Below are 26,109 nucleotides of genomic sequence, written 5' to 3'. Positions count from 1 at the left end.
GGGAGAAAAATATTATGGACTGTTAAAAGGTTGTGTGCTTTCTTTGAATGTTTTTATTCGTTCTAACTATATTGGAGATGGCTGGGGGCGGGGGTGCGGTGGGCAGGGTAAAGGCTGTTTTGACTGAAGACGGGAGGTCATATGATAAACCTCCAGTAATAGGTCCAACCAGAGTTGGCAACGGTAGGAGTCAATGAGGAGAAATTTTTAAAAAACATGCTCTTATATACATTTGCTAGAAGTGCAATAAAACACTAGTCTTGCTGCACCGAAAATTCCAGTTTAACTTTACACCCATGTTGAACTGGTATAATTGCAGGAAATTTGCATGTTCATTAACTAGTGGTGGAGGAAGGGTGGTGCCATTATAATGAGTCGAGTTGTGTACAGGAGCAGAGATTGATAGACAGGCATGAGACATCGGGCATAAGAACATAAGAACATACGAAATCGGAGCTGGAGAGAGCCATTTGGCCCTTTCAGCCTGCTCTGCCATTCAACAAGATCATAGCTGATCCCCTACCTATAACTCCTTCCCGCACACTCCCATATCCCTTAATTCCCTTAGTATGCAAAAGTTTATCGATCTCCATTGTGAATATGCTCAGAGACAATTAGGGATGGGCAATAAATGCTGGCCTAGCCAGCTCTCTGGACCAGAGAACTACAAAGATTCACAACCCTTTTGAGCGAAGAAATCTTTCCTCATATCAGTCCTAAATGGCCGACCTTGTATTCTGAGATTGTGACCCTGTGTTCTAGATTCCCTAATGAGGGGAAACATTTTCTCAGCATCTACCCTGTCAAGACTCTTCAGAATTTTATTTTTCATTCTTCTGAACTCCACGGAAAAAGGCCTAGTCTATTCAATCTCTCCTCATAGGACAATCCCCTCATCCCAGGAACCAGTCTAGTGAACCATCACTGCACTCCCTCTGGAGAAAGTATGTTCTTGCTTAGGTAAGGAGACCAAAACTGCATGCAGTACTCCAGGAGTGGCCTCATCAACATCCTGTATGTTTTTATTTGTTTGTAGGAAGTGGGCAGCACTGGCTAGGCCAGCAATTATTTCCCATCCCTAATTGCCATTGACAAGTGAGTATGATTATAAGACTTCTTGACTCTTATACACACAGACGTCAGTCTTCAGGAAGTTTGATTCACTCCGCGTGATATCAAGAAATGTCTGAACACACTGGATACTGCAAAGGCTATGGGCCTGTTCAATATTCCGCCAATAGTACGGAAGACCTGTGCTCCAGAACTAGATGTGCCCCGACTTAAGCTGTTCCAATACAGCTACAACACTGGCATCTACCCGACAATGTGCAAAATTGCCCAGGTACGCCCTGTCCACAAAAAACAGGACAAATTCAACCCGGCCAATTACTGTCTCATCAGTCTACTCTCGACCATCAGCAAAGTGATGGAAGGTGTCATCAACAGTGCTATCAGGTGGCATTTACTCAGCAATAACCTGCTCACCGAGGCTCAGTTTGCGTTCCGCCAGGGCCACTCAGCTCCTGACCTCATTACAGCCTTGGTACAAACATGGACAAAAGAGCTGAATTCCAGAAGTGAGGTGACAGTGATTGCCCTTGACACCAAGGCAGCATTTAGCTAAGTGTGACAGCAAGGAACCCTGGCAAAACTGGAGTCAAAGAACAAAGAACAGTACAGCACAGGAACAGGCCATTCGGCCCTCCAAGCCTGCAGCGATCTTGATGCCTGTCTAAACTAAAACCTTCTGCACTTTCAGGGACCATATCCCTCTATTCCCATCCTATTCATGTATTTGTCAAGATGTCTCTTAAACGTCGCTATCGGACCTGCTTCCACCACCTCCCCTGGCAGCAAGTTCCAGGCACTCACCACCCTCTGTGTAAAGAACTTGCCTCGCACATCCCCTCTAAACTTTGCCCCTCGCACCTTAAACCTATGTCCCCTAGTAACTGATTCTTCCACCCTGGGAAAAAGCTTCTGACTATCCACTCTGTCCATGCCGCTCATAACTTTGTAAACCTCTATCATGTCGCCCCTCCACCTCCGTCGTTCCAGTGAAAACAATCCAAGTTTATCTAACCTCTCCTCATAGCTAATGCCCTCCAGACCAGGCAACATCCTGGTAAACCTCTTCTGTACCCTCTTCAAAGCCTCCACATCTTTCTGGTTGTGTGGCGACCAGAAATGCACGCAATATTCTAAGTGTGGCCTGACGAAGGTTCTGTACAGCTGCAGCATGACTTGCCAATTTTTATACTCTATGCCCCAACCGATGAAGGCAAGCATGCCGTACGCCTTCTTGACTACCTTATCCACATGTGTTGCCACTTTCAGTGATCTGTGGACCTGTACGCCCAGATCTCTCTACCTGTCAATACTCCTAAGGGTTCTGCCATTTACTGTATACTTCCCAGCTGTATTAGACCTTCCAAAATGCATTACCTCACATTTGTCCGGATTAAACTCCATCTGCCATTTCTCCGCCCAAGTCTCCAACCGATCTATATCCTGCTGTATCCTCTGACAATCCTCATCATTATCCGCAACTCCACCAACCTTTGTGTCGTCCGCAAACTTACTACTCAGACCAGCTACATTTCCGTCCAAATCATTTATATATACTACAAACAGCAAAGGTCCCAGCACTGATCCCTGCGGAACACCACTAGTCACATCCCTCCATTCAGAAAAGCACCCTTCCACTGCTACCCTCTGTCTTCTATGACCAAGCCAGTTCTGTATCCATCTTGCCAGCTCACCTCTGATTCTGTGTGACTTCACCTTTTGTACCAGTCTGCCATGAGGGACCTTGTCAAAGTCTTTACTGAAGTCCATATAGACAACATCTACTACCCTTCCTTCATCAATCATCTTGGTCACTTCCTCAAAAAACTCAATCAAGTTAGTGAGACACGACCTCCCCTTCACAAAACCATGCTGCCTCTCGCTAATAAGTTCATTTGTTTTCAAATGGGAGTAAATCCTGTCCCGAAGAATCCTCTCCAATAATTTCCCTACCACTGACGTAAGGCTCACCGGCCTATAATTTCCTGGATTATCCTTGCTTAAACAAAGGAACAACATTGGCTATTCTCCAGTCCTCTGGGACTTCACCTGTAGCCAATGAGGATACAAAGATTTCTGTTAAGGCCGCAGCAATTTCTTCCCTTGCCTCCCTCAGTATTCTGGGGTAGATCCCATCAGGCCCTGGGGACTTATCTACCTTAATGCTTTGCAAGATGCCCAACACCTCCTCCTTTTTGATAATGACATGACCCAGACTAGCTCCACTCCCTTCCCTAGACTCATCATCCACCAAGTCCTTCTCTTTGGTGAATACTGATGTAAAGTACTCATTTAGTACCTCGCCCACTTCCTCTGGCTCCACGCATAGATTCCCTCCTCCGTCCTTGAGTAGGCCAACCCTTTCCCTGGCTACCCTCTTGCTCTTTATATATGTATAAAAAGCCTCTGGATTCTCCTTAATCCTGTTTGCCTGTTTGACTTTTCATGGCCCCTTTTAGCCCTCCCGACTCCTTGCTTAAGTTCCTTCCTACTGCCTTTATATTCCTCAAGGGCTTCGTCTGTTCCCAGCCTTCTAGCCCTTATGAATGCTTCCTTTTTCTTTTTGGCTAGGCTCACAATATCCCTCGTTATCCAAGGTACCCGAAACTTGCCAAACTTATCCTTCTTCCTCACAGGAACATGCTGGTCCTGGATTCTAATCAACTGACGTTTGAAAGACTCCCACATGTCAGATGTTGATTTACCCTCAAACAGCCGCCCCCAATCTAAATTCTTCAGTTCCTGCCTAATATTGTTATAATTAACCTTCCCCCAATTTAGCACCTTCACCCGAGGACTACTCTTATCCTTATCCACAAATACCTTAAAACTTACGGAATTATGGTCACCGGGAGTCAATGGGAATCGGGGGAAAACTTCGCTGGTTGGAGTCGTACCTAGCGCAAAGGAAGATGGTTGTGGTTGTTGGAGGTCAATCATCTCAGTCTGAGGACATCACTGCAGGAGTTCCTCAGGGTTGTGTCCTCGACCCAATCATCTTCAGCTGCTTCATCAATGACTTTCCTTCAACCATAAGGTCAGGAGTGGGGATGTTCGCTGATGATTGCACAATATTTAACACCATTTATGACTCCTCACATACTGAAGCAGTCTGTGTCCATGTGCAGTTAGACCCGGACAACATCCAGGCTTGGGCTGATAAGTGACAAGAACATTCGTGCCACACAAGGGCCAGGCAATGACCATCTCCAACAAGAGAGAATCTAACCATCGCCCCTTGACATTCAATGGCATTATCATCTCTGAATCATAGAAACATAGAAAATAGGAGCAGTAGTAGGCCATTCGGCCCTTCGAGCCTGCTCCACCATTCATTATGATCATGGCTGATCATCCAACTCAGACCATCATGTTTTGAATCCACCCAGGATTACAGGTATCTCCGAGAAATACAACGTTCCTCGGACTGCTACTCTCGCCGCATCCTGAGATCCACACTCAGTGCCATGCGCCGCCACATGCACACACTGAACCTCTCTCTCCAGCAGCACCGCCTCACCTTATCTCAAATCTGTTCGACTCCGCAGTTTCATTTCATCTTTCGTCTCATCCGACGCATTAACAAAAACCTTTTTTCTTCCTTTCAGATGTCAAGGAAAGCAAGCTCAGCAGCTGATGGGGACGAATGCTCCTCCAGATCCTCCTTCCGCTTCACTTCCCTCTGACCCCACCCCTTCTGATCTGACCCCTTGCCGTGTATTCACTATACCCTCTGACCTCCCCCTTTCTGATGCTGAACGTTCTGTACTCAGCAAAGGTCTCAGTTTCATCCCCTTACGTCCCCACCTCAATGAATTTCGCGCTCGGCATGACGTTGAGCTCTTCTTCCGTCGCCTCCGCCTCCGGGCTCACTTCTTTGACCAGGAGTCCTCCCCCGACCAGCAGACCCATTCACCCGCCTCCAGCATTCTCCCTCTACCTGGACCCCTCCCCCTGGCCTCTTACCCGCCCTTGATCTCTTCATTGAAAACTGTCGGCGAGACATTGGTCATCTCAATTTCTCTGCCCCCCTCACTCACTCTAACCTGTCCCCCTCTGAACTTGAGGCACTCTGTTCTCTCAGGTCTGACCCTGACATGGTCATCAAACCTGCAGACAAGGGTGGTGCTGTTGTCGTATGGCATCCTGACCTCTACTTTGCAGAAGCTCAACGCCAACTCACAGACACTTCTTCCTACCTCCCTCTGGACCATGACCCCACCACCGAACATCAAGCCACTGTCCAAAGGACTGTCACTGACCTCATCTCCTCTGGAGATCTTCCATCTACAGCTTCCAACCTCATAGTCCCGCAACCCCGGACAGCCCACTTCTACCTCCTTCTCAAAATCTGCAAACGGGACTGTCCCGGCAGACCCATTGTGTCAGCCAGCTCCTGCCCCACTGAACTTATTTCTTCCTATCTTGACCCTATCTTTTCTCCGCTGGTCCAGTCTCTTCCCACCTACATCCGTGACTCTTCTGACGCCCTAGGTCATGTTGACCATTTCCAGTTTCCTGGCCCCAACCGCCTCCTCTTCACTATGGACGTCCAATCCCTCTATACCTCCATCCCCCACCAGGACTGTTTAAGGGCTCTCCGTTTCTTCCTTGAACAGAGGCCCAACCAGTCCCCATCCACCACCACCCTCCTCCGCCTGGCTGAACTTGTTCTCACATTGAACAACTTCTCCTTCAACTCCGCTCACTTCCTTCAAGTAAAAGGTGTTGCTATGGGTACCTGCATGGGTCCTAGTTATGCCTGTCTTTTTGTGGGATATGTCGAGCATTCCTTGTTCCAGTCCTACTCAGGCCCCCTCCCCCAATTCTTTTTCCGGTACATTGATGACTGTATCGGTGCCGTTTCCTGCTCCGGCCCTGAACTGGAAAACTTTATCAACTTTGCTTCCAATTTCCACCCTTCCCTCACCTTTACATGGTCCATCTCTGACACTTCCCTTCCCTTCCTCGACTTCTCTGTCTCCATCTCTGGGGATAGGTTGTCTACTAATATCCATTATAAGCCCACCGACTCCCACAGCTAACTGGACTACACTTCTTCACACCCTGCCTCCTGTAAGGACTCCATTCCATTCTCCTAGTTTCTCCATCTCCGACGCATCTGCTCTGATGATGCTACCTTCCATGACGGTGCTTCTGATATGACCTCCTTTATCCTCAACCGAGGATTCCCCCCCGACTGTTGTTGACAGGGCCCTCAACCGTGTCCGGCCCATTTCCCGCACCTCTACCCTCACCCCTTCCCCTCCCTCCCAGAACCGTGACAGGGTTCCCCTTGTCCTCACTTTCCACCCCATCAGCCTCCATATCCAAAGGATCATCCTCCACCATTTCCACCACCTCCAGCGTGATGCCACTACCAAACGCATCTTCCCCTCCCTTCCCGTCAGAATTCCGAAGGGATCGTTCCCTCCGCGACACCCTGGTCCACTCTTCCATTACCCCCACCACCTCATCCCCGTCCCATGGCACCTTCCCCTGCAATCGCAGGAGGTGTAATACCTGCCCATTTACCTCCTCTCTCCTCACTATCCCAGGTCCCAAACACTCCTTTCAGGTGAAGCAGCGATTTACTTGTACTTCTTTTAATGTAGTATACTGTATTCGCTGCTCACAATGTGGTCTCCTCTACATTGGGGAGACAAAATGCAGACTGGGTGATCGCTTTGCGGAACATCTCCGCTCAGTCCGCAAGCAGGACCCTGAGCTTCCGGTTGCTTGCCATTTCCACACTCCCCCCTGCTCTCATGCTCACATCTCTGTCCTGGGATTGCTGCAGTGTTCCAGCGAACATCAACGCAAGCTCGAGGAACAGCATCTCATTTTCCGATTAGGCACACTACAGCCTGCTGGACTAAACATTGAGTTCAATAATTTCAGAGCATGACAGCCCCCCACTTTACTTTCATTTTTAGTTATTTTTTCTTTTTTCTTCTTTACATTTTTTACAATTTTTTTCTTTGGTTTATTTCATTTCATTGTAGTTTGTTCAGTTTGCTTACCCACTGGTTTTTTTCATGTTTGTACTTGCTGCTGCTTAATCTTCAGTTCGTTAACACCCTTTCTGTACTCATGCTTTGTCTTTCAACACACCATTAACATATTGTTTGCCTTTGCTCCATGACCTTTTGGTCAGCTATGTGGCCTTGTCCAATCTACACCTTCTCCTTTGTTATCTCTTGCCCCACCCCTGGCTCACTTGCTTATAACCTTTGACATTTCTAATATTTGTCAGTTCTGAAGAAGGGTCACTGACCCGAAACGTTAACTCTGCTTCTCTTTTCACAGATGCTGCCAGACCTGCTGAGTGGTTCCAGCATTTCTTGTTTTTATTTCAGATTTCCAGCATCCGCAGTATTTTGCTTTTATCCAACTCAGTAACCTGTTCCTGCTTTCTCCCCATATCCTTTGATCCCTTTCGCCCCAAGAGCTATATCTAACTCCTTCTTGAAAACATACAATGTTTTGGCCTCAATGCTTTCTGTGGTAGCGAATTCCACAGGTTCACCACTCTCTGGGTGAAGAAATTTCTCCTCATTTCAGTCCTGAATGGTTTACCCCGTATCCTTAGACTATGACCCCTGGTTCTGGACTCCCCCACCATCGGGAACATCCTTCCTGCATCTACTCTGTCAAGTCCTGTTAGAATTTTATAGGTTTCGATGAGATCCCCCCTCACTCTTCTGAACTCCAGCGAATATAATCCTAACCGAATCAATCTCTCCTCATATGTCAGTCCCGCTATCCCAGGAATCAGTCTGGTAGACCTTCGCTGCACTCCCTCTATAGCAAGAACATCCTTCCTCAGATAAGGAGACCAAAACTGCACACAATATTCCAGGTGCGGCCTCACCGAGACCCTGTATAATTGCAGCAAGACATCCCTGTTCCTGTACTCAAATCTTCTTGCTATGAAGGCCAACATACCATTTGCCTTTTTTACCGCCTGTTGCATCTGCATTCTTACCTTCAGTGACTGGTGTACGAGAAAACCCAGGTCTTGTTGCATATTCCCCTCTCTCAGTTTATAGCCATTCAGATAATAATCTGCCTTCCTGTTTTTTCTATCAAAGTGAATAACCTCACATTTATCCACATTATACTGCATCTGCCATGCATTTGCCCACTCACTCAACTTGTTCAAATCACTCTGAAGCCTCTCTGCCTCCTCCTCACAACTCACCCTCCCACCCAGTTTTGTGGAATCCCCCACTATCAACATCCTAGGGGCTACCATTGACCAGAAACTGAACTGGAGTAGCCATATAAATACCGTGGCTACAAGGGCAGGTCAGAGGCTGAGAATTCTGCAGTGGGTAACTCACCTCCTGTCTCCCCAATGCCTGTCCAGCATCTACAAGGCACAAATCAGGAGTGTGATGGAATACTCTCCACTTGCCTGGATGGGTGCAGCTCCAACCACACTCGAGAAGCTTGACACAATTCAGGACAAAGCGGCCCGCTTGATTGGCACCCCATCTACAAACATTCACTCCCTCCACTACCGACGCACAGTGGCAGCAGTGTGTACCATCTACAAGATGCACTGCAGCAACTCACCAAGGATACTTAGACAGCACCTTCCAAACCCGCGACCTCTACCAACTAGAAGGACAAGGGCAGCAAATGCATGGGAACATCACCACCTGCAAATTCCCCTCCAAGCCACACATCATCCTGACTTGGAACTATATCGATGTTCCTTCACTGTCGCTGGGTCAAAATCCTGGAATTCCCTTCCTAACAGCACTGTGTGTGTACCTACCCCACATGGACTGCAGCGGTTCAAGAAGGCAGCTCACCACCACCTTCTCAAGGCCAATCAGGGATGGGCAATAAATGCTGGCCTGGCCAGTGACGCTCACATTCCATGAATGAATAAAAAGAAAACAAAACTCCAATCCCTTTGTAACAAAAGCTAACATACCATTTGCCTTCCTATTTGCTTGCTGAACCTGCTTGTTAACTTTGTGATTCATGTACAAGGATACCCAGGTCCCTGTGAACGCAAATATTTCCCAGTCTCATAACCATTCAAAAAACATTCTGATTTTTTATTTTTATGAAAGTGGATAACTTCACACTTCCCCACATTATATTCTATTTGTTCTTGTCCACTCACCCAACCTGTCCATAACCCTCTGCAGCCTCTTTGTGTCCTCCTCACTGCTAACTTTTTCACCTTTGTGTTGGCAGCAAACCTGGATATGTTACACTCAGTCCTCACATCTATGTCACTAATATACATTGCAAATAGCTGAGGCTCAAGTACTAATTCTTGCAGTGCCCCACTAGTTACACCCTGCCCAACCCGAAAATGTCCCATTTATTCATGCTCTCTGTTTTCAGTCCATAAACCAAACCTCAATCCATGCTAATGTATTATCCACAATCCCACGAGTCAGAACACGTGGCGCCCTACCGAATGCTTTTTGAAAATCCAAATACTCTACATCCATTGGTTCCCCTTATCCATCTTCCTGGCATCCTCAAAAAACTCTGAACAGATTTCTGAAAAACTATTAACCTTTCATAAATCCGTGTTGATTCTGCTTACTCATATTATGATCTTTTTTTTTTAAGTGCCTTGTAACCATGACCCAAATAATAGATTCAGCATTTTGCCTACTACTGATGTTCGGCGGACTGGCCGATAGTTCCTACATTCCATTCCCTGGGAACTGCTCTAGAATCTAAGGAATTCTGGAAGATCGAAACCAATGCATCCACTATCACTGCTGTTACCTCTTTTAAAACCCTAGGATGCAGGTAGTTGGGTCCAGGGGGTTTGTCGCCACTCAATCCCATTATTTCCCCAGTGCTATTTCGTTACACATTGGGGCGGATTTTACCAGCCCTCTAGGGACGGGGGGGGAGGTGCGGGGGGAGGGGGGAAGGGTGGTAAAATGGCAGGGGAGTGGAATGCCCTTCACTTTCCCACTGGCTTGGCATTTTACCAGAGGTAGGGAAGATGAAGGAAGGCCCTTGTGCCATGAAAGTGGCCAATTAGGGTCTTCTCCCTCCGCCACCGGTATTTATTTCTTACACAGCGAGTTATGGTGATCTGGAATGCACCATCTGAAAGGGTGGTGTAAGCAGAGTCAATCGTACATTCAAACCAGCATTGAATAAATACTTGCAGGGCTATGGGGAAAGAACAGGCGAGTGGGACTAATTGGATAGCTCTTTCAAAGAGCCAGCATAGAGACAATGGGCTGAATGGCCTCCTTCTGTACTGTTTGCTTCTATGATTCTTGGCCCGGATCAGGTGTGTCTCTGGGTTTAAACACATGGGAAATTTCACCCAGGTGTCTTTAACCACACTTTTAACAGTTTTTTATTATCCAGTCTGCAAGTGCATTCAACCCACTAACTCCCTGAATGTGGTTCACTCTGTCCTTTCTCATTCTGGTAAAAGCCATACTTGGTTGGGGGTGGGACTATAAATGGTTAATAAAACCACTGCAGTGGTTTCATAGTGCTGGGAGGATTAGATGGTGAGTTGAGATAGCACCGCTCGACCAGGAAGTGCTCAGGGCTGTCTATTCTGCAGAGAGGGTTCGAGTGCTTAAAAGCCTGTCTGTTCGTCTCCACCTTCCACTGTCATTAACAGTACAGCAAGGTGGACACTACTACAGCTAGCTCGCCATAACCAGATTAACAGGATACAACTATCAGGAAAGGCTGAACAGGCAGAGGGCCTTTCCCCTAGAAAAGAGAAGGCTGAAAGGTGACTGATAGAGGTGTCACTGGCATGGAGCAGTTGGGCTGAGTGGCCTGTGTCTGTGCTGTAAAATTCTATCTAAGTTAATATAATACTTGCAAGTCCTCTGTAAACTTATTCAGCTCCTGCCTTGTTTACAGGGTTCATTTACGAAGTGTTGCAATACAACCCTCGACCACCTGCTGTTATAAGAACACAAGGACAGGAGGAGGCCACTCAGCCCCTCGAGCCTGTTAGACAGGAACAGGTGGAGGCCATTCAGCCCCCAGCTTATTCCATCATTCAATTAGATCACGCTTGATCTGTATCTTAATTCCACTTACCTGCCTTAGCTCTGTGACCCTTAATACCTTTGCCCAACAAAAATCTCATAATCTGGGTTTTGCAATTTTTAATTAACTCTTTAATTAACTTGGGGGGGGGGGGGTTGGTGGTGCGAGGGAAAGAGAATTCTAGATTCCACTACCCTTTTGTGCAAATAAAATTGTGTATTACACAGCTTGTGGTGCCACCGTAACAAATGGAAAACTTTGTGTTTGCCCTGTTTTAAAAAGGAATGGAGTCTGTGCACAGCCAAGAGGCTGAGGAGGATTCACAGGACAATCGTTTGGCTCAGAACATCAGGACACAGATGGGGAAGCAGCAGGGCTGCGGGGGCAGGCGGGTGGGAGCGATAGCTGTCAGGCCTATTGGAAAACCAGGCTTGGATGTGAGGGCTCCCATGTTTGGTATCTGTTTTCAACAGGCCATTGACAACTGGTCTAGTCCTTCCCTCAAGAGTACAAACATCAGAGTCGGAAAGAGGAAGGTTAGTGCCTCAATATTACAATTAAGTGTTTCCCCTGCTGAAATTGCCTCAATTCTTTGCTTTCCATATTACTGTGTGACATTTATTAAGCCAGCTACATGCATACTGCTTTTCTCAATTGCCTCGGGATCAGGAAGTCAAGGTTTCAAGCCCCACTCCAGACATTTGAGTCCATAATCCAAGTTGACATTCCAGTGCAGTACTTCGGGAGTGCTGCACTGTTGGAGGTGCCGTCTTTTGGGTAGGACGTTAAACCAAGGCCCGGTCTGCCCTCTCAGGTGGGCATAAAAGATCCCATGGTACTAACTTCAAAGAAGAGCGGTGGAGTTCTCCTCAGTGTCCTGGTCCAATATTCACCCCTCAATCAATCTCCAAAAAGTAGATCAGATCATTTATTTTATTGCAGCTTGTGGGATCTTGCTATGTACAAATTGGCTGCTGTGTTTCCTACATTACAAAAGTGACTATACTTACTTCATTGACTATATATCATTTTGTGACATTCTGAGGTTGTGAAAGGCGCTATAGAAATGCAAGTCCTTTTTGCTTTCCCACTATCACATTCTTTCTACATATCTTCCTTTCTTTCTTGCTATCTCTAACTCTCTTTCTTATCTTCATTGCGCCACTTGTTCCTTTGTGACCATAAGTTCGAGGCCACTCTCTTTACAAATGACCATGGTGTATGCGTGTGGAGAAGTTTTAGGTTGTGAGGGTTGTGTTTCTGTCCACAGTTTGACCTCCAAAAAGCTAGACTGACTGTGAAGATACATTTCCTAGGCTCCTCCCATGGAGGAAGTCTGCACCTCCCCAAAAAATGGAATTCTTTGAAAATTAGGAGGGCGTCACATGTTTACCTCTGCCCCCTGAACTTTCAGTCAGAGTCTCTATCAAGTGCGTCTATGGGTTGCCAATCTTCCAGGATTGTGCTGGTGTCTCCAGGAATCGAAGATTAATCTCTGGGAGACACTGCTCAGAGCAAAACACCTGGGAAAGAAATCACTGGGGCTTTAAAAAGTGATTTTTTTAAATAAGCCTTTGAAGACTTCAATTTTTTAGTTATAGGAATAATGCAGCTGGGATAAAATGCTGGTTGACTAACAGTGAAATCAACAACATCCAATTGGACAATAAAGAGTCTGTTGATGTGGGAAAGTGGGGCACTGTGAATATGGACATGTCAGGCAACCAATGGCAGGAGTGTGTTGGGGGGTCGGCACTGTGTAGACGGATATGTTGGGTGACCAATGGCAGGAGTGTGTGTGGATTGTGGGGGGGACGGCACCAGATGGACGGACAAATGTTGGGTGAACAATGTCGGGACTGTGTGTGGATGGGGTGGTTGGAGGCAGGTGGTCAGAGTTGGCAATCCCGACAGAAAGCTCCTTCATACATTAGCAAGAAGCAGATTTGGATGGATGGCACATCTCTCGCCCATTCCCCTGTATTTAAATTGTGCGACTGCTTGTCTGACATCCAGTACTGGATCAGCGGAAATTTCCTCCAATTAAATATTGGAAAGACTAAATTCATTGTCTTTGGTCCCCATCCAAACTTTATTTCTCTATCCAATGACTCCATCCCCCATCCTATCAGTGGTGCAGTGGTTAGCACTGCAGCCTCACAGCTCCAGCGACCTGGGTTCAGTTCTGGGTACTGCCTGTGCAGAGTTTGCAAGTTCTCCCCGTGACTGCGTGGGTTTTCGCCGGGTGCTCCGGTTTCCTCCCACATGCCAAAGACTTGCAGGTTGATAGGTAAATTGGCCATTATAAATTGCCCCTAGTGTAGGTAGGTGGTAGGGAATATGGGATTAATGTAGGATTAGTATAAATGGGTGGTTGTTGGTCAGCACAGACTTGGTGGGCCGAAGGGCCTGTTTCAGTCTTGTATGACTCTATGACTATCAACTGTCTGAGGCTGAACCAGACTGTTTGCAACCTTGGGATCACATTTGACCGAGATGAGCTTCTGATCACTAATCTGCACCATCACTAAGACCACCTCCTTTTAGTTCCATAACACACACACATTTGCATCTGCCTCAGCTCCATCTGCTGCTGAAACCTTCATTCATACCTTTTCTATCTCTACACTTGACTATTCCAGTGCACTCTTGGCCAGCCTCACGTAAACCTGAGCTTATCCAAAACTCTGCTGTCAGTATACTAACTTGCACCAAGTCTTGTTCACCCAGCACCCAGTGCTCGCTCTTGTCCACTGGCTCCTAGATGAGCAACACCTCAATTCTAAAATTCTCATCCTTGTTTTCAAATCCCTCCATTGTCTCATCCCTCCCCATCTCTGTAATCTCCGGCAGCCCCACCAAACCTCCGAGATATCTGCGCTCCTCTAATACTGGTCTCTCCCACATCCCCAATTTTAATTGCTCCACCATCGATGGCCATGCCTTCAGTAGAAGCCCTAAGCTCTGGAATACCCTCCCTAAACCTCTCTATCCCCCTCTCTCTTTCTATAAGACGCTCCTTAAAACCTACTTCTTTGACCAAGCTTTCGGTCACCTACCCTGATATCTTCTTATGTTGCTTGGTGTTAATTTTTGTTTGATAATGCTCCTGTGTAACGCCTGGGACATTTTACTACAATAAAGTACAAGTTGTTGTTGAGAGATCAATGTTCTGTTTCCAAATTGAGTCATTGTGCAAAGTTCTTGCAGAGAACAGTGGTAAGCCACACGACTGGAAAACAACAGACAAAAGAAGTCCACGGGTTTCAGGATCTAATGAAACATGAGCTGGAAGATTTTGTAATGAGACAGCAGCAGCATGATAGAAAGGTTGAGGTCATTCAGATTTAAATAGATGTTTTTGCAGCCAAGAAGAAGCCTGCCCACGTGTTCTAGCATTCACTCTCCTCAAAAACTATCAATGCCCTGTCAGAAAAGCAAAGAGCTGCGTGCCAAAGAGCGGCTTTATGCTTTCCTTTAATATACACCTGACATCCACCACAGCCTGCATTTAAAAGCTCACCGGGCATCCTGTTCCCTTTCACAGCCTGACTCATTTTCCAAATGGAGCATTGTTTGCACAAGCAACATGACGTCCTACACTTTCCACTGAAGAGCAGTAAATTGATTTGATGTGTGTGCTGAAATATATTGAGGAGGATTTAACACATGGCAAATGGAAACTTTGACAGGAGGTTTAGTGGGTTAAACCCCTTGGCTCTCTCAGGTGGACATCAAAGATCCCACAGCACTATTTCAAACAAGCGCACGGGAATACACCCCATGACCTGGACAACATTGATCCCTCAATCAACTGCACTAAAACAGATTACCGGGGCATTTTATTTCATTGCTGTTTGTGGGAGCTTGCTGTGCATAGATATCGTTTCCTACATTACAACAATGACTATGCTTCAACAAGTACTTCATTGGCTGTAAAGTGCTTTGGGACGTCCTGAGGAAGTGAAAGGTGCTACAGAAATGCAAGTTTTTCTTTCAAGTGGAACGCACTAGCCTTTGAGCATGCCATGCTGAATGGTTGAAATCCTCTGAACTATTGATTAAATATGCAGGGGACTACTTTGAATGGATAACAAACACCTGGAAAGCAGCCAATTAAATCATTTAAATTACAATTCACTTATAGCTTGCGGTCAGGTACAAAATAATTAAAAAGGCCTAATCGAATGTTGGTCTTTATCTCAAGAGGACTGGAATACACAATGATGGATATTATGCTTTAGTTTAGACCCCAGCTGGAGTACAGCTTGGAGGGGCGCACAGCACAGATTCAGCAGAATGATATCGGTGTTTAAAAGGTTATATTATCAGGACAGGGTTGCATAAACTAGCTTGGTATTCCATTGAGTTTGGCAAACTAAGAGGTGATCTGATTGAGTTGTTTAAAATTATAAATGATCCAGTCGGGTAGATACAGAGAAACTATTCCCTCTGGTGGGGGAAATCCTGAATAAGGAGCATAATAACACAATGCAAATTTTAAATTTAATTTAATTTCATTATGAACCTTTAGGTTAGGCCTCAGATGGAATCCTGTGTTCAATTATGGGCACCACACCTTAGGAAGGGTGTCAAGGTCTTCGAGAGGGTGCAGAGGAGATTTACTGGAACGGTACCTGGGATGAGGGACTTCAGCTATTCCTTAGACTAAAGGAGGTTAAAGAGGAGATTTAATAGAAGTGTTCAGAATTGTGAGGTGTTTTGATTGGGTAAATAAGGAGAATTTGTTTCCACTGAGCAGAAGGGGTGGTAATCAGAGGTAACAGATTTAAGATGATCGGTCAGAGAGAGGGGACAAGAAGAGATTTTGTTTCACATAGCGAGTTGTTGTGATCTGGAATGCGCTGCCTGAAAGAGCAGTGGAAATAGATTCAGTAGTAACTTTCAAAGGAGAACTGGATAAATATTTGAAGGGGAAGTATTTGCAGGGAAAGAGCAGGGGAGTGGAACTAATTGGATAACTACCAAAGAGCCAGTACAGGCACAACGGGCTGAATGGCCTTCTTCTGTGCTGTATTATTCTGTGACTCTATGAAGAGGAAAGGGGCGAATAAAATTCGAAAAGCCTCAACACATTAGCAAACAATGGGATAACAGCTTGTAACAGTTGTGTTTTAATCTCTGAACTTTTCTGTGTCCTTACAACAACAACTTGCACCTTTAATGAAGTAAATTTCCCAAGCCACTTCACAGGAGCATTATCAAATAAAATGTGACACCAAGTTACAAAGGGAAACATTAGGGCATTTGACCGAAAGTTTGGTCAAAGCAGTGGGTTTTAAGGAGCACCTTAAAGGAAGAGAAAGGTCGAGGCGGAGAGGTTTAGAGGGGGAATTCCAGAGTTTAAGGACCAGACAGCAGAAGGCACGGACACCAATAGTGGAGTGATTAAAATCGGGAATTGTAAGAGGTGAGAATTGGGGGAGCACAGAGACCTTGGAGAGTTGTGGAGCTTGAAGAGATTATAGAGATAGAGAAGGGCCAGGCCACAGAGCAGCATTACTACTGAGCAATCCCATAACCAGCGGATCAGATCTAAGCTCTGCAGTCCTGCCACATCCAGTTGTGAATGGTGGTGGACAATTAAACAACTAACTGGAGGAGGTGGCTCCACAAATATCTCCATCCTCAATGATGGGGGAGCCCAGCACATCAGTGCGAAAGATAAGGCAGAAGCATCTGCAACTATCTTCAGCCAGAAGTGCCGAGTGGATGATCTATCTCGGCCCCCTCCTGAAGTCCCCAACATCACAGATACCAGTCTTCAGCAAATTCGATTCACTCCGCGTGATATCAAGAAACGAGTGAACACACTGGATACTGCAAAAGCTATGGACCCTAACAACATCCTGCCAATAGTACTGAAGACCTGTGCTCCAGAACTAGTCGCGCCCCTAGCCAAGCTGTTCCAGTATAGCTACAACAATGGCATCTACCCTGCAATGTGAAAAATTGCCCTGGAATGTTCTGTCCACACAAAGCAGGACAAATCCAACCTGGCCAATTACCGCCCCATCACCCCATCAGTCTACTCTTGATAATCAGCAAAGTGATGGAAGGTGTTGCTGACAGTGCTATCAAGCAGCACTTGCTCAGCAATAACCTGCTCACCGATGCTCAGTTTGGGTCCCGCCAGAGCCACTTGGCTCCTGACCTCAATATAGCCTTGGACAAGAGCTGAACTCCAGAGGTGAGGTGAGAGTAACTGCCCTTAACATCAAGGCAGCATTTGACTGAGTGTGGCATCAAGGAGCCCGAGCAAAACAGAAGTCAATGAGAATCAGGGGCAAAACTCTCTACTGGTAGCACAAAAGTAGATGATTGTGGTTGTTGGAGGTCATTCATCTCAGTCCCAAGTCATCACTGCAGGGGTTCCTCCGTAAAGGCCTGTTACCCGACCCCAACCCGACAGGACCCGACGACATGTGTCGGGGTGGGTCGGATTGCACTTCCGGGTCCGGCATTTGGGCTCGGGTCGGGTCTGGCTGGATCGGACACGCTTTACCACCACCTCAGCTAAGTGACTCTAATGTTAATTTACTTTTTGGACTTTAAAGGTGGTTTTGTTAGTTATTTTAAGCATGTGCAGGTAAGGAACAAAGTGAAAAACGGAAGATAGGTCAACTGACGGTCGGGTGTGGGAAAAAATGGAAGGACTCGAGCCAGGTCGGGCACGGGGTCGGATGGGATTCTGTCGGGCTCGGGCTGGGTTCTCATTTGCAGACCCGAGCAGGCTTTTATTCCTCAGGGTAGTCTCCTAACCACAGCGGCCTCATCAATACCTTCCCTCCAACATAAGGTCAGAAGTGGGGATGTTCGCTGATGATTGCACAATGTTCAGCAGCATTCGTGACTCCTCTGACACTGAAGCAGTCTGTGTAGAAATGCAGCAAGACCTGGACAATATCCAGGCTTGGGTTGATAAGTGGCAAGTAACATTCCTCCCACAAGTGCCAAGCAACAACCATCTCCAACAGGAGAGAATCTAAACAGCTCCCCTTGACTTTCAATGCCATTACCATCGTTGAATACCCTACCATCAACATCATGCAGGTTACCATTGATCAGGAACTGAACTGGGCCAGCCATATAAACACCTGTATTAACACCTAATCTGTACTAATGCTTTGTCTTTCAACACACCATTAACATATTGTTTGCCTTTGCTCCGTGACCTTTTGGTCAGCTATGTGGCCTGGTCCAATCTAGACCTCCTTTGTTATCTCTTGCCCCACTCCCACCTCACTTGCTTATAACCTGTGACTTTTCTAATATTTGTCAGTTCCGATGAAGGGTCACTGACCCGAAACGTTAACTCTGCTTCTCTTTTCACAGATGCTGCCAGACCTGCTGAGTGGTTCCAGCATTTCTTGTTTTTATTTCAGCCATATAAACTGTAGCTAGAAGAGCAGGTCAGAGGCTAGGAATCCTGCAGCGAGTAACTCACCTCCTGACTCCCACCATCTACAAGGCACAAGTCAGGAGTGTGATGGAATACTCTCCACTTGCCTGGATGGGTGCAACTCCAACAACACTCAAGAAGCTCAACACCATCCAGGACAAAGCAGCCCGCTTGATTGGCACCCCATTCACAAACATTCACTCCCTCCACCACACACACACAGTGGCAGCAGTGTGTACCATCTACAAGATGTACTGCAGCAACTCACCAAGGCTTCTTCAACAGCACCTTCCAAATCCACGACCTCTACCACCTAGAAGGACAAGGGCAGCAAATGCATGGGAACATCACCTAAGTTCCCGTCCAAGCCACACACCATCCTGAATTGGAACTACATCATCGTCCCTTCACTGTCGCTGGGTCAAAGTTCTGGAACTCCCTTCCTAACAGCACTGTGTGTGTACCTACCTCACATGGACTGCAGCGGTTCAAGAAGGCAGCTCACCACCACCTTCTCAAGGGCAATAAAGAATGGGCAATAAATGTTGGCACAGCCAGTGACAACCATATCCCATGTAAGAATTTTTAAAAATTGAAAACAAGGATGAGAAGTTTAAACTGGGCTCTGAAAGGTGCTGGAAGCTGATTCAACAGGAACTTTCAAAAGACAACTGGACAAGTTCTTGAGGAGAATTAATAAGGAGAAAGCTGTGGTGTGGGACTAATTGGACACTCTTTCAAAGAGCTGACACAGACACGACAGGCCAAATGGCCTCCTTCTGTGCTGTAAGATTCTATGATTCTATGATAGCAGTTGGAAATTACCAAATGCTGCATAAAAAATTAAAATTGTAAATGTGTGACCCCATTGTAAAGTTAGACTTTATCCTCAATAATTCTCGATGAAAGATTTACTGTTCTTACAATATGGACAAACCATCTGAGCTGCCATTTCAGTAAAGCTAGTGGAATCCGTCTTGGAAGTGGATCAACAAATGTTACAATTACAAGCCAGCCGGGGAAACTCTTTGGGCTGGATTCCTACTTTGAGGGCAGGAAACTGAAGTCGGGATCACTTCCAGGTGCCAAAGCTGCCCCGGGTGTGGGGGGAGGGAAGCAGAAATGGGGGCATCCAGTTAATTGATGTGGAGATGGATTTGGTGGCCAATTCACAGCCATGGGGGCAGGAATGGAGGTGTGCCAACAAGTGCAGGCCCAATTTCAACTCACTGCGGCAGGCATTTCTAGGGCTGCTATTTGAGTGCTCATACCGCTGGGTGAGAGTATTTGACTTGCATAATGTCCTAGCAAAGTCAGAGGCCTGGCTGCCTTCCTTGTGCTCAGGTGGCCACACAATTGTCCTCGGCAGTCTTGCTCCCTGCTCTTGTGCCCCCCCCCGCCCCCTCTCCTGATTCCAGGAGGATGACAACCTCCAGTACTGACCGATCGCTCACAGCCCACTCTCCCCGACATCTGCGCTGCATCAAGGGTGTCTATCTCCCAATGGCCAAGTCCTCCTCTATGTCTGGCTCCGAGGTAACTCCCCGGGCCGCCATGACTGGCTCCCCACTCAGTGCCCGCCTCCCTTCACCTGGTCTGCTGCAGTCTGTGCAGTCCGTGCACCCTTGTAAAAATCTAAACACCGCCCCTCCCCCCACCCACTGTTAATGAGTTCTTAAGGAGCTCCTGAACCTCCTTAATTGGCCTTTCTAAGGGAGGGGGCGGAATCGTGATGCTGCACCCCCCCCCCCCTCCCCACCCTAGTGAACATGGCTTACACTGGGAATGGTGTCAGAAAACTGGCACCTTCCACTCCTACCTCTGGTGGGACCCCGAAATTCAGCCCTTTGGTTTTTACCATAGTGCTGTTAACAATGATTGCTCACACATTGACCAAAGGCTGCAATCTCTGCTCCAGCTCTCACTCACTCCCAGGAACTAAAGCCAAACCTTCTACCCTACAACAGTGAGATTCATGTCCGCTCCACTCCTTCATTTCCCCTTCAAAAAGGCAGGGGGAAGAGAGAGGGGGGTCGAGAGAGAGGGGCGATGGTGGGAGAGAGAGAGAGAGAGAGATGGTGAGGTGTGGGAGAGAGAGGCGAGGAGAGGAGGGGAGAAGAGAGGCAGGGAAAGTGCAAAAGAGAGAGACAGAGAGAGAGAGAGAGAGGCAGGGAGGGGGTTGAAAGAGGGCAGAGTGAGAGGGTGAGAGAGAGGGGCAGGGAGAGAGAAAGAGTGGGGCGGGCGGAAGAGAGAGAGAGAGAGCACGAAAGGGATTGGGAGAGAGAGAGGACGAGAGGGATTTGGAGAGAGAGAGAGTACGAGAGGGATTGGGAGAGAGAGAGAGAGCACAAGAGGGATTGGGAGAGACAGAGAGTACAAGAGAGATTGGGGGAGAGAGTACGAGAGAGATTGGGGGAGAGAGTACGAGAGGGATTGGGAGAGTGGGAGAGAGAATACGAGAGGGATTAGGAGAGAGAGAGCACGAGGGGGATTGGGAGAGACAGAGTACGAGAGAGATTGGGGGAGAGAGTAGGAGAGGGATTGGGGGAGAGAGAGTAGGAGAGGGATTGGAAGAGAGAGAGAGCGTACGAGAGGGATTGGAAGAGAGAGAGAGAGTAAATTAGGGATTGGGAGAGAGTGAGTACAAGAGGGATTGGGAGAGAGAGAGAGAGTACGAGAGGGATTGGGAGAGAGAATACGAGAGGGATTAGGAGAGAGAGAGAGTACGAGAGGGATTGGGAGAGAGAGAGCACGAGAGGGATTGGGAGAGACAGAGAGTACGAGAGGGATTGGGGGAAAGAGTACGAGAGGGATTGGGAGAGAGAGAGTACGAGAGGGATTGGGGGGGGGGAGTATGAGAGGAATTGAGAGAGAGACAGAGTACGAGAGGGATTGGGAGAGGGAGAGAGTTCGAGAGGGATTGGGGGAGAGAGAGTACGAGAGGAATTGAGAGAGAGAGAGAGTACGAGAGGGATAGGGAGAGGGAGAGAGTACGAGAGGGATTGGGGGAGAGAGAGTACGAGAGGAATTGAGAGAGAGAGAGAGTACGAGAGGGATTGGGGGAGAGAGAGTATGAGAGGAATTGAGAGAGAGAGAGAGTACGAGAGGGATTGGGGGAGAGAGAGTACGAGAGGAATTGAGAGAGAGAGAGAGAGTACGAGAGGGATTGGGAGAGGGAGAGAGTATGAGAGGGATTGGGGGAGAGAGAGTACAAGAGGAATTGAGAGAGAGAGAGAGTACGAGAGGGATTGGGAGAGAGAGAGAGAGTACGAGAGGGATTGAGAGAGAGAGAGAGAGTATGAGAGGGATTGGGAGGGAGTGATGGTGGGTCGAAAGGGTTAGCTATGCTGAACACTCCTCCTGAACAGATTACTTCATCAACTGAATAGCACTGTGCTGTCCAACAGAACCACTGAGTACCACAGCCACAGTCTTTCAGCACTAATTTCAATAGAAGATGCCTTACACACACTCACAGTAATGGTCAATGTGTATATTCCCCTAACAAATCATCTGCCACCATTCAGTAAACAAGGGAGTAAAGCAGCCACAACAATGAACTCACACACTCTGCTTTACAAATTCCCATTTTACCAACAGCCGCAGAAGTTAAAGTTCACATGAACACGTTATGTGAATATATTGAGATCATAGGCCCATCGACGGTGTCAATTACTCATTTATTTACTGATAAGAAATGCAGCCCTCCATATCTGGACTCCCAATTCTCCACATGTGGCTCGTGGCTGGTGTATTGTACAACCCTAATGTACATACAGACTGGGCCAATTCTAGTCTTGGAATGAGGGCAGTTCGTAACCAATGTTTTCCCCAATTACATGCACTTTCGCAAACCATCAACGTACTGAACATGAAAGAAAACCACAGCGTAGGTCAAGGCGAAGGATGCAGCACAATGAGCTGTGGGACTCACTTGAGTATCGGAGGGACCAGGGTTGGTAACCATAATAACCTGTGATCCTCAAGATTCGTTCCTCGATGGAACTCAGGGCACCCGAAGAGATGCTGCTCAAATCCTCAAATGATCTGGATGCTTTCAGATCTTCCTTAATGCATTCATCCACCACCAGATATCTGAGCTGGCGGAGCTGGGGACTGACATCTGATAACCTCCGGGGACTCACATCGGGAGACCTGCGCATAATCCTGCAGGGAACAGGATAGAAAGACCAACTTAATACAAACATAGGACAGAAGGTACCAATGTGACAGTGCTACTGCATAAAGGGGAGTAACGTCACTGTGTTCCTGGTTAAAGGGAAATAACGTCACAGTGTTCCTGGTTAAAGGGGAGTAACGTCACTGTGCTACTGCATAAAGGGGAGTAACGTCACTGTGTTACTGGTTAAAGGGGAATAACGTCACTGTGTTCCTGGTTAAAGGGGAATGACGTCACTGTGGTACTGTTTAAAGGGGAATTACGTCACTGTGTTCCTGGCTAAAGGGGAGTGAAGTCACTGTGTTACTGGTTAAAGGGGAATAACGTCACTGTGTTCCTGGTTAAATGGGAATGACATCACTGTGGTACTGTTTAAAGGGTAATTACGTCACTGTGTTCCTGGTTAAAGGGGAGTGAAGTCACTGTGTTACTGGTTAAAGGGGAGTAACGTCACTATGTTACTGGTTAAAGGGGAATAACGTCACTGTGTTACTGGTTAAAGGGGAATAACGTCACTGTGTTCCTGGTTAAAAGGGAATAACGCCACTGTGTTACGGTTAAAGGGGAGTAACGTCACTATGTTACTGGTTAAAGGGGAATAACGTCACTGTGTTACTGGTTAAAGGGGAATAACGTCACTGTGTTCCTGGTTAAAAGGGAATAACGCCACTGTGTTACGGTTAAAGGGGAGTAATGCCACTGTGTTCCTGGTTAAAGGGGAATAACGTCACTATGTTACGGTTAAAGGGGAGTAACGCCACTGTGTTCCTGGTTAAAGGGGAATAACGTCACTATGTTACGGTTAAAGGGGAGTAATACCACTGTGGTACTGTTTAAAGGGGAATTACGTTACTGTGTTCCTGGTTAAAGGGGAGTGAAGTCACTGTGTTACTGGTTAAAGGGGAATAACGTCACTGTGTTCCTGGTTAAAGGGGAGTGAAGTCACTGTGTTACTGGTTAAAGGGGAATAACGTCACTGTGTTCCTGGTTAAATGGGAATGACATCACTGTGGTACTGTTTAAAGGGGAATTACGTCACTGTGTTCCTGGTTAAAGGGGAGTGAAGTCACTGTGTTACTGGTTAAAGGGGAGTAACGTCACTATGTTACTGGTTAAAGGGGAATAACGTCACTGTGTTCCTGGTTAAAAGGGAGTAACGTCACTGTGTTCCTGGTTAAAGGGGAATAACGCCACTGTGTTCCTGGTTAAAAGGGAGTAACGTCACTGTGTTCCTGGTTAAAGGGGAATAACGCCACTGTGTTCCTGGTTAAAGGGGAATAACGTCACTGTGTTACGGTTAAAGGGGAATAACGTCACTGTGTTCCTGGTTAAAAGGGAATAACGTCACTGTGTTCCTGGTTAAAGGGGAATAACGCCACTGTGTTACGGTTAAAGGGGAGTAATGCCACTGTGTTCCTGGTTAAAGGGGAATAACGTCACTATGTTACGGTTAAAGGGGAATAACGCCACTGTGTTCCTGGTTAAAGGGGAATAACGTCACTGTGTTCCTGGTTAAAGGGGAATAACGCCACTGTGTTACGGTTAAAGGGGAGTAATGCCATTGTGTTCCTGGTTAAAGGGGAATAACGTCACTATGTTACGGTTAAAGGGGAGTAACGTCACTGTGTTCCTGGTTAAAGGGGAATAATGCCACTGTGTTACGGTTAAAGGGGAATAATGCCACTGTGCTATCTCCTAGCTTCCATCCTACATTAACTTGTGCTTATGCAAAACTCTGCTGCCTTTATCTTAACTCACACCAAGTCCTCCTTCCCCATCACCACTGTGCTCACTGACCTACACTGGCTCCCAGTTTGGCAATGCCTGAACTTTAAATTCTGATCCTTCTTTTCAAATCCCTCCAAGGCCTCGCCCCTCCCCCCTCCCCCTCTCCGTAATCTCCTACAACCCTCAGCTGCTGAGGGTGTAAATTCTGGAATTCACTCTGTAAACCTCCCCACCTCACTCTCTTCCTTTAAGATGCTTCTTAAAACCTACCTCACCTGTCCTAATATCCGCTTTTGTGACTCAATCAAATTTTCTTTGATAACACTGTTGGGATGTTTTGCTACGGTAAAGACGCTTTATTGTTGCTGTTGCAGGGGATTAACGTACCTGTGACACTGGTTAAAGGGGAGCAATGTGACTGTCATACTGGTTAAAGGGCACCTTTAGAAGTTGAGATACATGCACCTTATAGCACAGTATCTATCAGCACAGCATTCAAGAAATGGGTAAAATCAGAAGGAACAATCGCCTCTCCATCCCCAGTTTCTGTGAATATTAATTCAATCAATCCCTGAGCTGGATCTTCACTTCAAACCCCGCGGCTTCTGCAATCTATGAAAATCTCTACTTACGTGAGGGTCGCCTTCGCCCTACTATCTGGGAACTCGGAGACTCCCATCGATCAGGAGGGAGGAGGGACAGGAGGAGGACAGAATCTAGCAGCCTGAGCTGTCTGTACACCGCATCTCATGTAGTGACCATGTGTCTCTGAATTGCACTTCTCTGTGCTTTCTTCTTCACCTGCCGGCTGGTTTTGTTTGCTTTCCTCCCTCCTCTCTCTGTCTGTCGAGCCTCTGGTGGGAGCAGGACTGAGCTTTGCACCGAGCCACGCCACTGGGAGGCAGTGACTGATTCCCTCCACTCAAGCTCCTGGCGGCTTCTTAATCAGTTCTCATTCCCCCAGTACAGGCAGAGAGCAGCCCAGGCTGCATAGAAATGTACAGCCAGGTTAAAGTAGTTACCAACCCTCGAGCAGTGCCCTGGAGACCCCAGCAATTGAAAATTAATCTCCAGGACATCAATAGGGGGAAAAAAATCATAGAGGCATTCAATTGAAAAAAAAAATCCTTCAACACTTTTGCTTATTACTTATAAAAATGTCATTGATGGGGAAGAAAAGGGTAATCTAAAAGCAAAATACTGCAGATGCTGGAAATCTGAAATAAAAACAAGAAATGCTGGAAATACTCAGCAGGTCTGGCAGGGTCTGTGGCGAGAGAAACAAAGTTAACGTTTCAGGTCAGTGACCCTTCTTCAGAACATCAGGAGAAGAAAAGGGTGCTTGACTGACAGTGGAGAATCATCCAATCAGGTAATGAGGAGTCGGTGCTCTTTCCGATCGGACGTGGGAAGGTGGTGCTGTAAGGATGAGTGAGTCGGGCGACCGATATACAGGCATTTGAATAAATAGAAGGGCAATTGCACTTGTCAGCCCATGGCTTAGTGGGCAGTACTCTCAACTGAGTCAGAAGGTCATGGGTTCAAATTTTACTCCGTAGATTTGAGTATCTAATCCAGGCCGGTCTTCCTAGTGCAGTACTGAGGGAGTACTGCACTGTTGGAGGTGCTGCCTTTCAGATGTCCAGCTGTCTGCCCTCTCAGGTGGCTGTAAAGGATTCCATGGTGCTAATTC

General features: G+C 46.9%; 1 protein-coding gene across 1 annotated transcript in view; it reads right to left on the bottom strand.

The window, feature by feature from the left end:
- The window catches only part of LOC137366718 (solute carrier family 35 member F3-like), a 206,650-nt gene extending 180,989 nt beyond the window's left edge, over window positions 1-25,661 (bottom strand). The window contains exons 1-2 of the mRNA XM_068028387.1: window positions 25,049-25,661; window positions 22,443-22,675 (exon numbers count right to left, since the gene is read on the bottom strand). Coding sequence (XP_067884488.1) covers window positions 22,443-22,675; window positions 25,049-25,095 — 280 coding nt within the window. The 5' untranslated portion in view covers window positions 25,096-25,661. The remainder of the gene's footprint in view (window positions 1-22,442; window positions 22,676-25,048) is intronic.
- Between the last annotated feature and the right edge of the window lie 448 nt (window positions 25,662-26,109).

This window comes from Heterodontus francisci, chromosome 3 (assembly GCF_036365525.1).
Source record: "Heterodontus francisci isolate sHetFra1 chromosome 3, sHetFra1.hap1, whole genome shotgun sequence".
Lineage (NCBI taxonomy): Eukaryota > Metazoa > Chordata > Chondrichthyes > Heterodontiformes > Heterodontidae > Heterodontus > Heterodontus francisci.
Note: the sequence above shows the minus strand (reverse complement) of the source record. Positions and strands in the feature narration are given on the sequence as shown.